General features: G+C 47.5%; 1 protein-coding gene across 1 annotated transcript in view; it reads right to left on the bottom strand.

The window, feature by feature from the left end:
* Positions 1 to 741: 741 nt before the first annotated feature.
* Positions 742 to 13,490, bottom strand: part of LOC144109839 (uncharacterized) — a 56,293-nt gene continuing 43,544 nt past the window's right edge. Inside the window, exons 3-6 of the mRNA XM_077642620.1 lie at positions 3,956 to 4,021; positions 2,761 to 2,868; positions 1,878 to 1,955; positions 742 to 841 (exon numbers count right to left, since the gene is read on the bottom strand). Of these exons, the coding sequence (XP_077498746.1) occupies positions 815 to 841; positions 1,878 to 1,955; positions 2,761 to 2,868; positions 3,956 to 4,021 (279 nt within the window). The 3' untranslated portion in view covers positions 742 to 814. The remainder of the gene's footprint in view (positions 842 to 1,877; positions 1,956 to 2,760; positions 2,869 to 3,955; positions 4,022 to 13,490) is intronic.

The raw sequence follows: 13,490 nt of genomic DNA, 5'->3' as shown, positions 1-13,490 counted from the left end.
AGCCGCCGATATGAAGCCTATATGTCTCTCATTGCTAAGCATAGTTACCACAACAACCTCAGCCAGATAAACTTACCTCTCGCTACGTATATCCTGGCATAACCGAGCTGAGCCACTGCCAGTTTTTTTAGGCGTTTTATGTTGCCTTTGAGGCTTTCCATTTTACTTCCTTAGTGCTATGCGCACAAACAAGGGCAAGGAGACTATAAAAAATTATTTAGGTTGAAAGAATAATGGTCGATATTTATTGATACTCTGTGCAATTCTCAAAATCACAATTAGGCTGCATTAATCTATTCAAGGATGCACGAAATACGGGCCAAAAAATTAAGCTTTTTGAGTAATATTTCCTCCCATTTACTTTTGACAGCGCCTTTAGTTCAGCATTAATTGTTGACAGGTCTGCGGCTGTTGATAGGTCTCTCATCTTTTACCATTGTAATACGTTTTTTTGTGAGTACTTTTATTCTCCTGTAATTTAATCTAATTTGCAGAATTCTTACCATAATGCGCTGCTTGTAAAACTAATGTCTGCTGAGCTCGAATTTCAGACGATCAGGAAGTGGGAACATTTTGCGGTGAACATGCAGTACACGAGTGCAGAACGACAGACGCGACATCAGAACTTTATGGCGCATTTTGACTTAACCCGTGCTTGAGGGCGTCGGAAAATCCTTGCTTTTTTGCGCTCCACACACATTTCTCGGCTGATGCGCGGAGAGGATGGACGGCTGGCGGTGGCTACCAGACGATGCACTTCTGGCCCGGGTTCATGATGCTGCCCGTCTTGCAGCCGAAGATAGCTGCGAACCGCTCAGAATTCTTCAGCGGTATGATGGTCCTGCGGAAAAGAAGCCGGCCGGTGGGGAAGGTAGTGCGTGGGAGAGGTGCAAATACACGCAAACGTTACTGCGCGCAGCTAAGAGGAAACGCACTCTGCGAACAGATTCGAAGTATTCTGTTTGTAGTATGGCCGACTGTCCGTACGAAGAGCTATCTCTTCCTGGACTTTTCTTAACCGAAACAAGAGGGTGTCGGCGGAAATCTACTGTAAGCACGGCGAGCACTGACGGTAGCGTTCCGCGACAACGGGACATATTTTTGGGCATGGATGACAAAAAAGAGCCTGCGAACAATTTAAGGACCCGAGCTTTTACAGCTCAAAAGAGACCTTTAAGAATATGAAGTGCTATGACATTTCCACTATCGTCTCCGGCGTGGCACATCTGGCGGCTAAGTGGTTGACGTCGAAGTTGTTCATGGCCAAGGAAGTGCGTAATGAACGGAGGCTTGGTCTGACTTTTCATTGGATACTATACAGATATCACATATTTATATAAAGGTTGACAGTCATGTATACAGATTATATGATCATATTGCTTTTTCAGAGCAAACGAAACTATAAACTACACTAGCTCACTGCCACCAGAGCGCAATGCGGCGTGCTGGCGACCGCAAGGCGCTGAGCTCTTCAATTATCTAGTTGTAATAAACTCCTTGAAAGACTCATGGCGCCAGTTTCGGAAGGTGAGCAGTTGCTCCCTGTGCACTGGGAACGAGACGTTGAACCACTTGTCGTGCTTTCCTTTTTGTGTACTTTGTCAACTACGGATCTATCTTTAGCCTTCAACAAAACTGGAAGGAATAGGGCGGTGACGGTGGCGTAGCCGTATCTTTATCAACAATGCAGTGGGCACGCAATAGCTGGACGACGCGATTGAAGGTGCAAAAGCCCGCTGTGACGCCAGTTGGCGGCTGCGTTAATTGATCGATGAGTACCAATGGTGGTGATTAACAGGATTAGCATTGTGAAGTGCTTCTGAGAGCGAACTGCTAGCCCTCTGACGACAGTCCATCAGCCACGAATGGGGACTTACCGGAAGCGGTTTGGTATCTGGTCTCGGGGGCGCAGGTAGAAGTACATGGAGCACTTTTTCGATACCTCGCATCGAGGCCTGGCAACCCAGTGGAAGTGAGAAGAAATGTGAGAAACGGGTGAGAAGTAAACAATGCAGTAACGTACGTTCGCACACGCAAAATTTGGATGCTTTGTCAGGAACGGGAAGGGCCAGCGTTGGTGCCACTCTTTGTGGACCTCTGAACTGAGTCACCAAGTAATGTATGAAGAGTGTTATAGATTGCTGAAAGAAATTTCCTAGTGGAGGGTTCCGGATTAATTACAACCATCTAGGATTTTCCAGTGGGCGCTGACATCGCAGACTCCTTGCCGAATGGCAGTGCCCTGAGGCCCGGACATTCCATGTGCTGGTCGCCGAATTCTTTTCGCACGGGACGCTAAGAACTGCACAGGAAAGCTCCATGATTGTTGAATTTTGCATTATTTCATGTCTAGATAATTTGGTACCTTCAAAAAAATGCACATAATTGTTTGATGTTATTTAACAGCATTCTATAAATGATTTAGTATCTTGGATAACCCGCCAGAAGCACCTGGATATGGCAGTTTCGCGCTTACCGGGCTCATTTGTTACTATTTTGTGCTTAGAATGCGACGAAAGCGCTGACAAAGCAACTATCAGGTTTTTTTTTTAATTTATGCCTTCTGTACATATATGGTAAGAAAGCTGAGCAGCATAGGCAAAAAGGACTATAATGCCTAATTCAGGTTTTCTCGGGCATGCAGTTCTATTGAAAATCAACTTTCCTGTCTTCTTTCAGAAAACAATGGCACCACGGCGTAAGATAGTACAAAAGGCCATGAAAAACGTGGTAAGAAAGCATCATCCATGATTTCCTCACCAGGGTGTAGGCGATTAAGAAGACTTGCTCCATTGTCCAGGGCTCCATGCCGGGTATGGAGTACATGCCGTAGCGCTCCTCGTACTTAGTCATGTACACCCGGAACGCCTGTGTAAGTTCGCAACGGCCGCGCAATTAGCCATATTTAAATTAGTTGACACACTTTCACAGCAGAATGTGTTGAGGAGAAGCGACAATTTAAAATGCCTTGACTCTGGAGCTAGAATCCTCAAGCAACGTTTGAGGTAAAGGAAACTAAAGAACCGGGAAGCGCTGGTTCAATTCAGAAAGATTTATTGGGAGGACCTGTGCTGTGGATCAACAAGTGATAGACGCTCAGGTGGTCTGATGCGATAATCTGCATAACCAAGATGCATTTTTAGGAGGTTTTTTTTTCCTTTGGTGCTTTTCCAATTTGTCGCATCCAGTTGCCTGAAAGTTGCGGCAATTAATTTCGGTTCACTGAGGGGGGGGGGGGGGGTTGTTGCGTGGTGTTAAGCGAAGTGTCCGCTAGCAAGAAGGTTAGGCAAATGGCTGGTGCTAGTGTAGGGCATCTGATTTTCGCTCTGCGTGTTTGAATTCTATGGCGCTGCCACTTCGTTCCGATGCTGTGTGAGCTTCTACTGTGCGTAGGCTTTTGTTGAGGACGGAGGTAGATGGGTTAGCGGTGGGCGCCGATACTGGAGGACAAAGTTGGGTGGGTGGGTGGGTGGTGCATGGCATATGCTGAAGGTGGGGAGTTGGGGGAGGGAGGAGGTGGATTGATAGTGGCGGCGGTATATAGCTGCGGCAAGCCAGACTATCGTTTTCGCAGTGACAGGACCACCGCATGCCCCGTAAAAACTCGTTTGTAAACGGCTCACGCCACGTAAACTTTTCCTGCTGAGCGACAGCCTAAAAAGCACTAAAATTGTGCGCAATTCTGCCGAGCGATATGTTAGATCAACATAAAAACTTTCGCGAGGAAGACACGCAGTAGAAGGCGCTGTGTGTTTTTTTGTGCGTATTTGTCTTGAAGGTCTTTGCGTCAAATGGTTAATGGAGAAAATGAAGCACAGTGCACTCAAGTTTATTTGCCGGTACCAACACAAAGGCACGAAAGCAATTTTAAAGCCAAAACGGTAGCCCTTCACTTGTCCACAATAGAGGCACTGGGCATCGAAGCATCCCGGCCGAATGAGGCGAGTGAGGTTACCTTGAAGGCGAGGCGCAGGCCCGCGTTGTCGGCGATGCTCACATCCAGGGTGCTGTTGACGCTCAGCTGCGGGTGTGGAAGGGAATAGAGAGCGTTGAGTTTAGACCAGAATGCAAAATACCATCATCTAACAGCTCACAAAAAGTAATACGACAAAGGTAGTTGGATCGTGCGCAAAAGAGCCTCGCTAGTTAAAACGTCGCGCTACAAAAGTAACATCCACAACATGTGCTTTCATACCCAACAATTCTGGGCAAATCATTTCTGAGCGGGAAACCCCTTATTAGCGGGGTTTTTTCATATAATGTAAGATTTCGCTCTAAGAATCAATATACCCGCAGATCAACCGACGGAAGTTTTGCATTTTTTTCCAGTAACATTTTTGCTATCGTCAAAAGCACTCTCCATTGGTTTTCTTAGGCCGCGTTAACTGTTCGTTGCGATCGATGGAAAAACTTTTAAACAAAGATTTTGCTACGTATCCTAAGAATGCATTATTAACTTCAGTATTTTCGTGACAGTATCTCACAATTCTAAGTTTCAAAATTTTTGTCCGACAATGTTGGACATGTAGTCTTAAGCGCGATTGCGACGGGTAAGTTCGAACTGAGACCGCTATTTCGCACCTGTTCGGGACAATGTGCAGAAACCGCCGCGAAGCCGATTCCTGAATTTAAGACTCCATTATAGCCGAGATTTTCAGTCCGAACGGCATCTAGCAGATCAAGAAGATTTCTGTCCCGATTTTCTGAGCGGGTGCAAACCTAGACGGCAGAAATAGAGCGGCTTCGTGCCCTGTAGCTTCAATAGTGCTTCTCCGCTCCCTCCAGTGCTTTGTTCTACTTGGTACATAGCACTTGCGACAGAGCGGCGTAAGCATCACCGTTTAGCAACTTCAGGTGCGCTTGCAGTTGCGGCATGAAAGCGCTCGCGGCGTGCGCAGTAACACTGATCAAGTCTGAAACGTTACGGGCGGTGACGATGATCACAGTCCTCCTCAATGACATCCATCATCCGCTTAATTTCATTTCATTTATTAATACCCTCAGGGCCGCTTGGCATTACAGAGGGAAGTGAGTAAATAGATAACACATTAACAAAAGCAAGCAACGCCATAAAAGTAAAAAATGCAAGCTGTTAGGCTCCCAATCATACAATGTTAGCTAGTATATTTTAAAAAAAAATGATGGTCTTCAATGGCGGCGAAAAGTCCGGGAGTGCGGTTCCAATCCTGTGGTGTGTGTGGATAAAACTATGGGAGCAGGAATTAGTGTGGCAAGAAATGATACCAACTTTGTGAGAGTGGTCAACGCGGGCAGAACGATAGGACGGATTAGAGATTAGTTCATTGCGCAGGTGAGCGTTATGGACGTATATTTTGTGAAAATGGCAAAGGCAAGAATTATAGCGGTGAGAGGCAAGTGACGGCAAACTTAAGGTTCGTTTAATGGTCAAAAAACTGGCAGTCAGATTGTAGTTATAAAGAATGAACCGACTAGAATTATTCTGAACATGTTAGAGTGAGTTTGTTAGCTTAGCAGAGCTCGGGTCCCATACAAAGAAGGCATACTCATGTTTAGTGTGGACTAATGTTTTGTAAAGGAGCAATTTTAGAGATACGGGGGCCGAAGAAAAATTAGTGTCGCAGATATCAGAACATTCGATTGGCTTCAGATATATATGGTCAATGAAGGGACCATGTTAGTTCTGACGTAATATTGTCACGTAGTGGTGACGGCAGTCGAAGCAGCGATGGAGACAGACGAAAGGGTCGTCTAAAAGAACTGTTTATTGGGCTGACTTGCACCCAAAATGGACTGAATCACTCGGCGGCGGCGAAGCGACAAGCGTGCTCGGCGGTCGTCGAACAGAATGCCCGCCGCTGTCGGCCGTGCTCAATTTAAAGCTGATAGCGAACATTCGAGATAAAGGCCGCAAAGTTACTAGAACATTCCGGAACAACGTAGAATCAGCTTTGCCTGGCTGCGATCAATCGAGATAAATCTAGTCGCGTCTTGCGTCGCAAACAAAGCGATAAGGTGGTGTCGCGGCAGATTTGAAAAACGAACAAACACTGCAAATATTGGCGGCATTACTCCCCTCTCAAAGAAGCATCGACCCGATGCATTAAAACCAATAATGCGACTAGTAAGGAAAAAAAACAGATCTTGCGAAAATAGAGCATGGAAATGCAGCGGCCTTTAGCGGGCATAATACGGCTTCATACGGACTACATGGACGACTTCTGGTCGTACGCGGCGTCGCTGGGATGCAGTCATTGCGTCAGGAATGACCTCATAATCCAGTTCACCCAGCCGACGAAGAACCTTGTACGGGCCGAAATAGCGGCGCAAAAGCTTTTCACTCAATCCACGGCGGCGAATGGGCGTCCACACCCAGACTTGGTCTCCTGGCTTGTATTCCGCGTTGCGTCTTCGTAGGTTGTAGCGTCTGGCGTCGGACCGCTGCTGATCTTTGATCCGTAATCGGGCAAGCCTTCGAGCTTCTTCTGCGCGTTGAAGGTAGGCGGCAACGTCGACGTTCTCTTCTTCTGTAACGTTGGGCAGCATGGCGTCTAGCGTGGTCGTGGCATCCCTGCCATGGACGAGCCTAAAAGGCGTCATCTGGGTGGTCTCCTGCACTGCGGTGTTGTAGGCGAAGACGACGTAAGGCAGGATGACATCCCAGGTTTTATGTTCGGCATCGACATACATAGCGAGCATATCGGCGATGGTGAGCGCGAAAAGCGGTTCGGCGTGTACTCTTCTCGACGCAGGTACTCGTCGATTTCGTGCGGACGTTGTCCGAAGCGTGGTCGTGGGGCGTTAACGGCAAATCCTCGAAGACCGATACGTCGATACGGGCAGTGACGAAGAATATGGCCGGCCTCACCGCAATGGAAGCACAACGGCCGGTTGTCGGAAGTCCTCCAGGCGTCGCATTTCCTGGGGCTTGAGCGTCGGTCATAGGCTGGGCGGGCGGGGGCTGGGAGGCGGCGTTGTGGAACGATTGGCTCATCTCGGGGAGGACGTGGGGGCTGTCGCTGGGGCTGAGCAGTACTTACTGCAGCGGCGTAGGTCATGGCCTGGGGTTCTGTGGCCGTCGGGGTGCCAAGTGCCTGTTGCACTTCTTCCCGTACCACATCCATCAGAGTCGCTGCTTGTGGCTGTGGGGAAGATGGCAGTAATCGGCGTAGCTCCTCTCGGACGATTTCGCGGATAACTTCCCGCAAGCTGTCGCTGGTGGTGGCCGGCGTGTCCGAACGAATTGCACAGGCAGAGGAAGGGCGATTGTACTGCCGAGCTCGAACGTCGAGGGTATTCTCAATCGTGCAGGCTTCTTGCATAAACTCCTCGACTGTTTTTGGCGGCTGGCGGACGAGGCTTGCAAAGAGTTGTTCTTTTACGCCGCGCATTAAAAACTGAACTTTCTTTTCCTCGGTCATCCCGGGATCGGCGCGGCGAAATAGGCGCTTCATCTCCTCGACGTAACTGCGGACGGGCTCATTCGGAAGCTGGATCCTGGACTCGAGGAGTCGTTCGGCTCTTTCTTTCCTCACGACACTGGTGAATACCTTCAATAGTTCTCTCTTGAATAGCTCCCATGTCGTAAGGGACGACTCGTAGTTTTCGTACCACGTGCGTGCGGAGCCATCCAATGAGAAAAAAACGTGTCCAATCTTTGCCGCATCATCCCACTTGTTGAATGACGCCACGCGCTCAAATTGGTCCAACCATTCTTCAGGGTCTTCGCCTAGGGATCCATTGAAAGTTGGCGGCACCCGCGGCTGCTGCAGTATGATCGGTGTCGACATCTTTGGCGAGGTTGCAGTGCTGGTAGCAGCGTCTTTTCGCTGTCAGGTGCGGTCCGGCAGTTTCCCGAACTCAGGCTCCTCTCCCTGGAGACGTCGGCTGGCTCGCTGTGCTGCTGTCTCGTCCCCGGGTGCGAAGCGCTGAGGGCTGGCTTCACGACTTGAAGGGGGCGTCCGGAACATGGAAGTTTACCCAGCACCTCCACCAGATGTCACGTAGTGGTGACGGCAGTCGAAGCAGCGATGGAGACATACGAAAGGGTCGTCTAAAAGAACTGTTTATTGGGCTGACTTGCACCCAAAATGGACTGAATCACTCGGCGGCGGCGAAGCGACAAGCGTGCTCGGCGGTCGTCGAACAGAATGCCCGCCGCTGTCGGCCGTGCTCAATTTAAAGCTGATAGCGAACATTCGAGATAAAGGCCGCAAAGTTACTAGAACATTCCGGAACAACGTAGAATCAGCTTTGCCTGGCTGCGATCAATCGAGATAAATCTAGTCGCGTCTTGCGTCGCAAACAAAGCGATAAGGTGGTGTCGCGGCAGATTTGAAAAACGAACAAACACTGCAAATATTGGCGGCAATATGTATACGCCTAGGTAGCGGTAGGATGTTACTGACTTAAGTATAATGTCATTTCGGTGGCAAACAGCTGGACGTGAATCGCTACAAGATACGCGCAAGACGTTACGTTCATTGATTTCAAGTGACATGGGCCAGTGGCTGCAACATTCCGAAATAGCTTTAAGATCAGTTTGTAACGTGTTAACATTGTGGTCATTGTAATCCCTTGGAGCACAACGTAGTCATCGGAAAACCAATACATATTAGAAGTAACGGGCGGGGGTAATTTATTAACGTTGATTAAGAAAAGAATGGAACCCAAAATCGAGCCTTGAGGCACTTCAGAGTTGACCGCGCTACAGGATGAAGTATGGCCGTTACAAGATACAAACTGAGATCAAAAAGGAAGTGTTCTAGCCACGTAATAGTTTTGGGGTCAAGGTTATGTTGCACTAACTTTAAGAGTAGTAGTTAGTGAAAAAACTTTGCCGAATACCTTGGCAAAATCTAAGAAAATGCAATCGCAAGGAAGCGTTGGTCGATGATTAGGTGTAGCTTATGCGTAAAAGTAATTAGTTGTGTTTCACAAGACAATATTTTCCGAAGACGTGATGTGCATGTGAAAAAAAGCGAATTTGAATCAAGAAAGTGGAAAATTTCGGAATAAAGAGTGGGCTCTAAGATTTTGCATGGGATACTGGTAACTGATATCAGGCGTAATTACATGGGGAAGCGGTACTACCGGATTTATGATGTGGACCACCTTTCCAACTCGCCAAACATCAGGACTTGCACCTGTATCAGTGCACTTAATGATGTACTTAATGCACTTATTGATTTTAAGGCCCTTAATGCGTTCTTAATGAAGAGCACGGATGCGACAACATAGCCGTGCGTCCTTTCTAGATCTATTTTTTTTACTTTCAGGGAACGTTTCAGGGGCATAGCCATGTTTAGGTGGAGCAAGCGGTTTTTTAGGCGACGTTGCGGAGGCCCAGAACTACCACGTCTTTAATCTGTTAAATAAGGCTGGGAGATCATCCGTGCCCCGAGGTTTGTTAAAATATATAAATAGAAAGCCGAAAAATAATAAAAGGGTAAGCTGAGCAGCATATGTTTAAAGCACTGCCTGAGCAGAAATCGAACTGGCGGGGAATAAAATACATTTCTTCAAGGAGGTGTCAATGTAGGTAGAACTGAAGTGAAGAAAAGATGCAACTTCCTTTTATTAAATATTGATATATGTGCTATTCTCAGAGGACTAGCGAAAACTATAAAAATTATTTTAGAATATTTCAGTGCATAGCGGCCAGGCGAGAGAACATTTTTGAATGACCATTGCAGACATTATTGAGGCTTTATAATAATTGGTTTTTTGGGGAAAGGAAATGGCGCAGTATCTGTCTCATATATAGTTGGACACCTGAACCGCGCCGTAAGGGAAGGAATAAAGGAGGGAGTAAAAGAAGAAAGGAAGACAGAGGTGCTGTAGTGGAGGGCTCCGGAATAATTTCGACCACCTGGGGATCTTTAACGTGCACTGACATCGCACAGCACACGGGCGCCTTAACGGTTTGCTCTGCATAAAAACGCAGCCGCCACGGTCGGGTCCGACCCCGGGAACTCTGGATCAGTAGCCGAGCGCCCTAACCACTGAGCCACCGCGGCTGGTCATTATCGAGGCTTGCGCCTCAGTCTTCAGGACCGGTGAATGTTGCTGGAATTTCATGTTGAGAAACAGAAAAAAACATACAGAAGGAACAATCCGCTTGAGGCACGCCACTTGTTTACACGGCATTTTCGTTATAAATAAGAAAGAAGTCGATTATGGCATTTACAAATGGATATAATAAGACATGACTTTTATGCTTTAAATCGAAAAAACGAAGTGAAAATGGCAGCCAGTGCTAGTGCGCTTTTATCGACATCGGCTGCAGATAATAAAGGCTAGAGTGGCGTGTTTCTTAGCGTTTCGTGGGGGTTCAACCTGCGTGCTATCTTTTTCGTTTTTATGCGTTGTCGTATTTTATGAATACAACGACAAAATCCTCGAATCTAAGCCGACCTAAGAGTCTCGTAACTCTTATTTCAAATGAAAAAATATCAGCCTGGCTTCGAATAAATCAACCGAAGCTAGAAGGATTAGATTACGCCACCTCACGTGGAGGTGAAACCCTTAGTCCAGGGCCCAATCTGCCGTAGCTATCCAGATGGTTCGGGCGACCAGGTCACGTTGGCCGTCCAGGGCCGTGCTAGAAAGGGCGGCTTCCCACTCGGACAGGGAGGGGCAAGGTTTGGGAGGCACTGAGGGAGGTTGGGGCATTCTCATGCGACGTGGCAGGCGGTGGCATGAGCGCCACAAAAAGGGCCATTCGCAGGGTAGCGCGTTGGGTTAAATGTGTCCCTAGGTAATTGATGGGGCAAAGTGTTAGTCTGGATTTGGAGCCAGCTAGGAGGCCACCTCCTCTCGACGAAGATCTTTGTAAGGGGTGAGTATGATCTGCGGAGCAGTCGGTAATGTTGGAGTATAGGATGGGTGAATAAGTGAGTAGGATGACCTTAACCTCCTCTTGGTTGAGACTGCCTTCCTGTGACGCTCAGAGTTAAAACTGTGGACTTTCGCATGAACGCACTCATTGGTAGGACAAGTCACACTTGACCAACTGTCCAGACAAGGCGCATTTTCGGGACGTGGCTGGTGCTGTAGAATACTATGCGCGATAGGGGAGATATGTGCCTGTGCCTACATACTGTGTACTTCCGTGAGTTATCCAGAATATCCTTTTTCCCTCCTTCACGCAGGCTATTGAGCTAACATTAATGTGCGTTGCGAGAATTGAAATTCTAGGTGTGCAATTTACTGCCGGTCAATCTTATCTTGGTGACAGGCGTGGGCACGAACTGGAAGCCTAGCTGGAGCTCTGACGCTGGTTTTGTTTCGTTGAGATACGAACGCAACCTGCAGTTGGACCGAATTACAGGTGTGTGTTTTTGACTCAAGGCCACATCTGTTAACTGTGCTGGGGCAGTTCTAGCATCGTGCCACAAGTCATTTTCAGCTTAAATATAATGAGTGGATTGTGATACCATGGCCGTGTCCTCCGGGCAGCCATGCTTCAGGTTGCGAACTTAAGCTACAAAAGTTTGGAGGACGCTTAAGCTTCGCCTTACAAGTGGAACGCGGCAGGGTTTTGCAGCGCTGCCAGAGAGTCCACAGAACTCCATTGCCAGTTCAGCGTTTTGATGGAGGGGAAACGCTAAGACGGCCCGTGTGCTTTGTGATGTCAGTGCACATTAAAGATCCCCCGGTGTTCGAAATTATTCCGGAGCCATCCACTGCGGCGCCTTTTTCTTCCTTTCTTTTTTCACTCCTTCCTTTATCCCTTCCCTTACAGCGCGGTTCATGTATCCGCCGATATATGAGACAGTGCGCCATTTCATTTCCCCAAAAATCAAGTTCAAGTTCAGGGTGACGCCTTGCCCGCTGGATAAACCGCGCGGAGTCGCTAGGAGGCCTCCCCTCCTCCGCGTGAAGAGATCACATATGGGGTGCAGTGACGCTGCTTCCTAAATTGGCTGTTGTTCGTCACCGTTAATAATAATAATAATAATAATAATAATAATAATAATAATAATAATAATAATAATAATAATAATAATAATAATAATAATAATAATTTGTGTTTGGGGAAAGGAAATTGCGCAGTATCTGTCTCATATATCAATAGACACGTGAACCGCGCCGTAAGGAAAGGGATAACAGGAGTGAAAGAAGAAAGGAACAAAGAGGTGCCGTAGTAGAGGGCTCTGGAATAATTTCGACCACTCGGGGATCTTTAACGTACACTGAAATCGCACAGCACACGGGCGTCTTAGCGTTTTGCCTCCATAAATACGCAGCCACCGTGGTCTGGATCGAACCCGGGAACTCCGGATCAGTAGCCGAGGGCTCTAACCACAAAGCCACCGCAGCGGGTGTGTCTCCGTTGTGACTGTCATTTCAGAGGAAAGGAAAGGCGTAGTAACTGCCTCACAAATCGATGCACTCCTTAACCACGACGTGAGGAAAGGGAGGAAGTTTGTAGTGAAAAGCAAAATAATGAGAGGCTTAATTCCACTTATGTCTGCTTAAGAGCTCAAATACAAAAGCCTTTCTCTGGCCTCATTCTACCTTCAGTTTTCATTTGTTTTACGCGACAGCGTATACACGTTCGGCCAAAAATCCATCGGTTTCGTAGTAGTAGTTCTTGTTAGTCGTCACCGCGCGTAGGAAGTATTCCTTCCCTTACGGTGCAATTCAAGTGTCCACCGAGGTATGCGAGGCAGGCGTCATTTTGATTTCCTCGAAACCAATTTTCATTTCATTTTCCTTCCCAAACGGCGCGGTTAGGGTATCCACCGAGATACGTGCTATTAATAATAGTAATAAAAATAATTTTTTTTTTTGGGGGGGGGGGACAAATGGCGCAGTATCTGTCTCATATATCGCAGGACACCTGAACCACGCCGTAAGGGAAAGAATAAAGAAGGGAGTGAAAGAAGAAAGGGAGAAAGAGGTGCCGTAGAGGAGGGCTCTGGAATAATTTCGACCAAATGGAGATCTTTAACGTGTAATGACAGCGCACAGCACACGGGCGCCTTAGCGTTTTGCCTCCATAACAACGCAGCCGCCGCGGTCGGATTCGAAAGTGGGAACTCCGGATCAGCAGCCACCCGCAGCGGAGGCTCAGTGGTTAGAGCACTCGGCTCCGGAGTTCCCGGGTTCGAACCCGACCCCGGCGGCCGCGTTTTTATGGAGGCAATACGCTAAGGCGCCCGTGTGCTGTGCGATGCCAGTGCACGTTAAATATCACCAGTTGGTCGAAATTATTCCGGATCCCTCCACTACGGCACCTCTTTCTTCCTTTCTTTCACTTCCTCCTCTATCCCTTCTCTTACGGCACGGTTCAGGTTTCCAACGATATATGAGACAGATACTGAGTCATTTCCTTTCCCCAAAACCATTTATTATTTTTATAATTATTATCATTATCATTAATATTATTATTATCAATAGCCGAGCGGTTTAACCACTCAGCTACCGCGGCGGGTAAAGCGCTATTTAATAATAATAATTGTTTTTTTTGGGGAAAGGAAATGGCGCAGTATCTGTCTCATATA

Source organism: Amblyomma americanum, chromosome 11 (assembly GCF_052857255.1).
Source record: "Amblyomma americanum isolate KBUSLIRL-KWMA chromosome 11, ASM5285725v1, whole genome shotgun sequence".
Taxonomy (NCBI): Eukaryota; Metazoa; Arthropoda; class Arachnida; order Ixodida; family Ixodidae; genus Amblyomma; species Amblyomma americanum.
The sequence above is the reverse complement of the archived record's forward strand: the minus strand, read 5'-3'. Positions and strand labels throughout refer to the sequence as shown.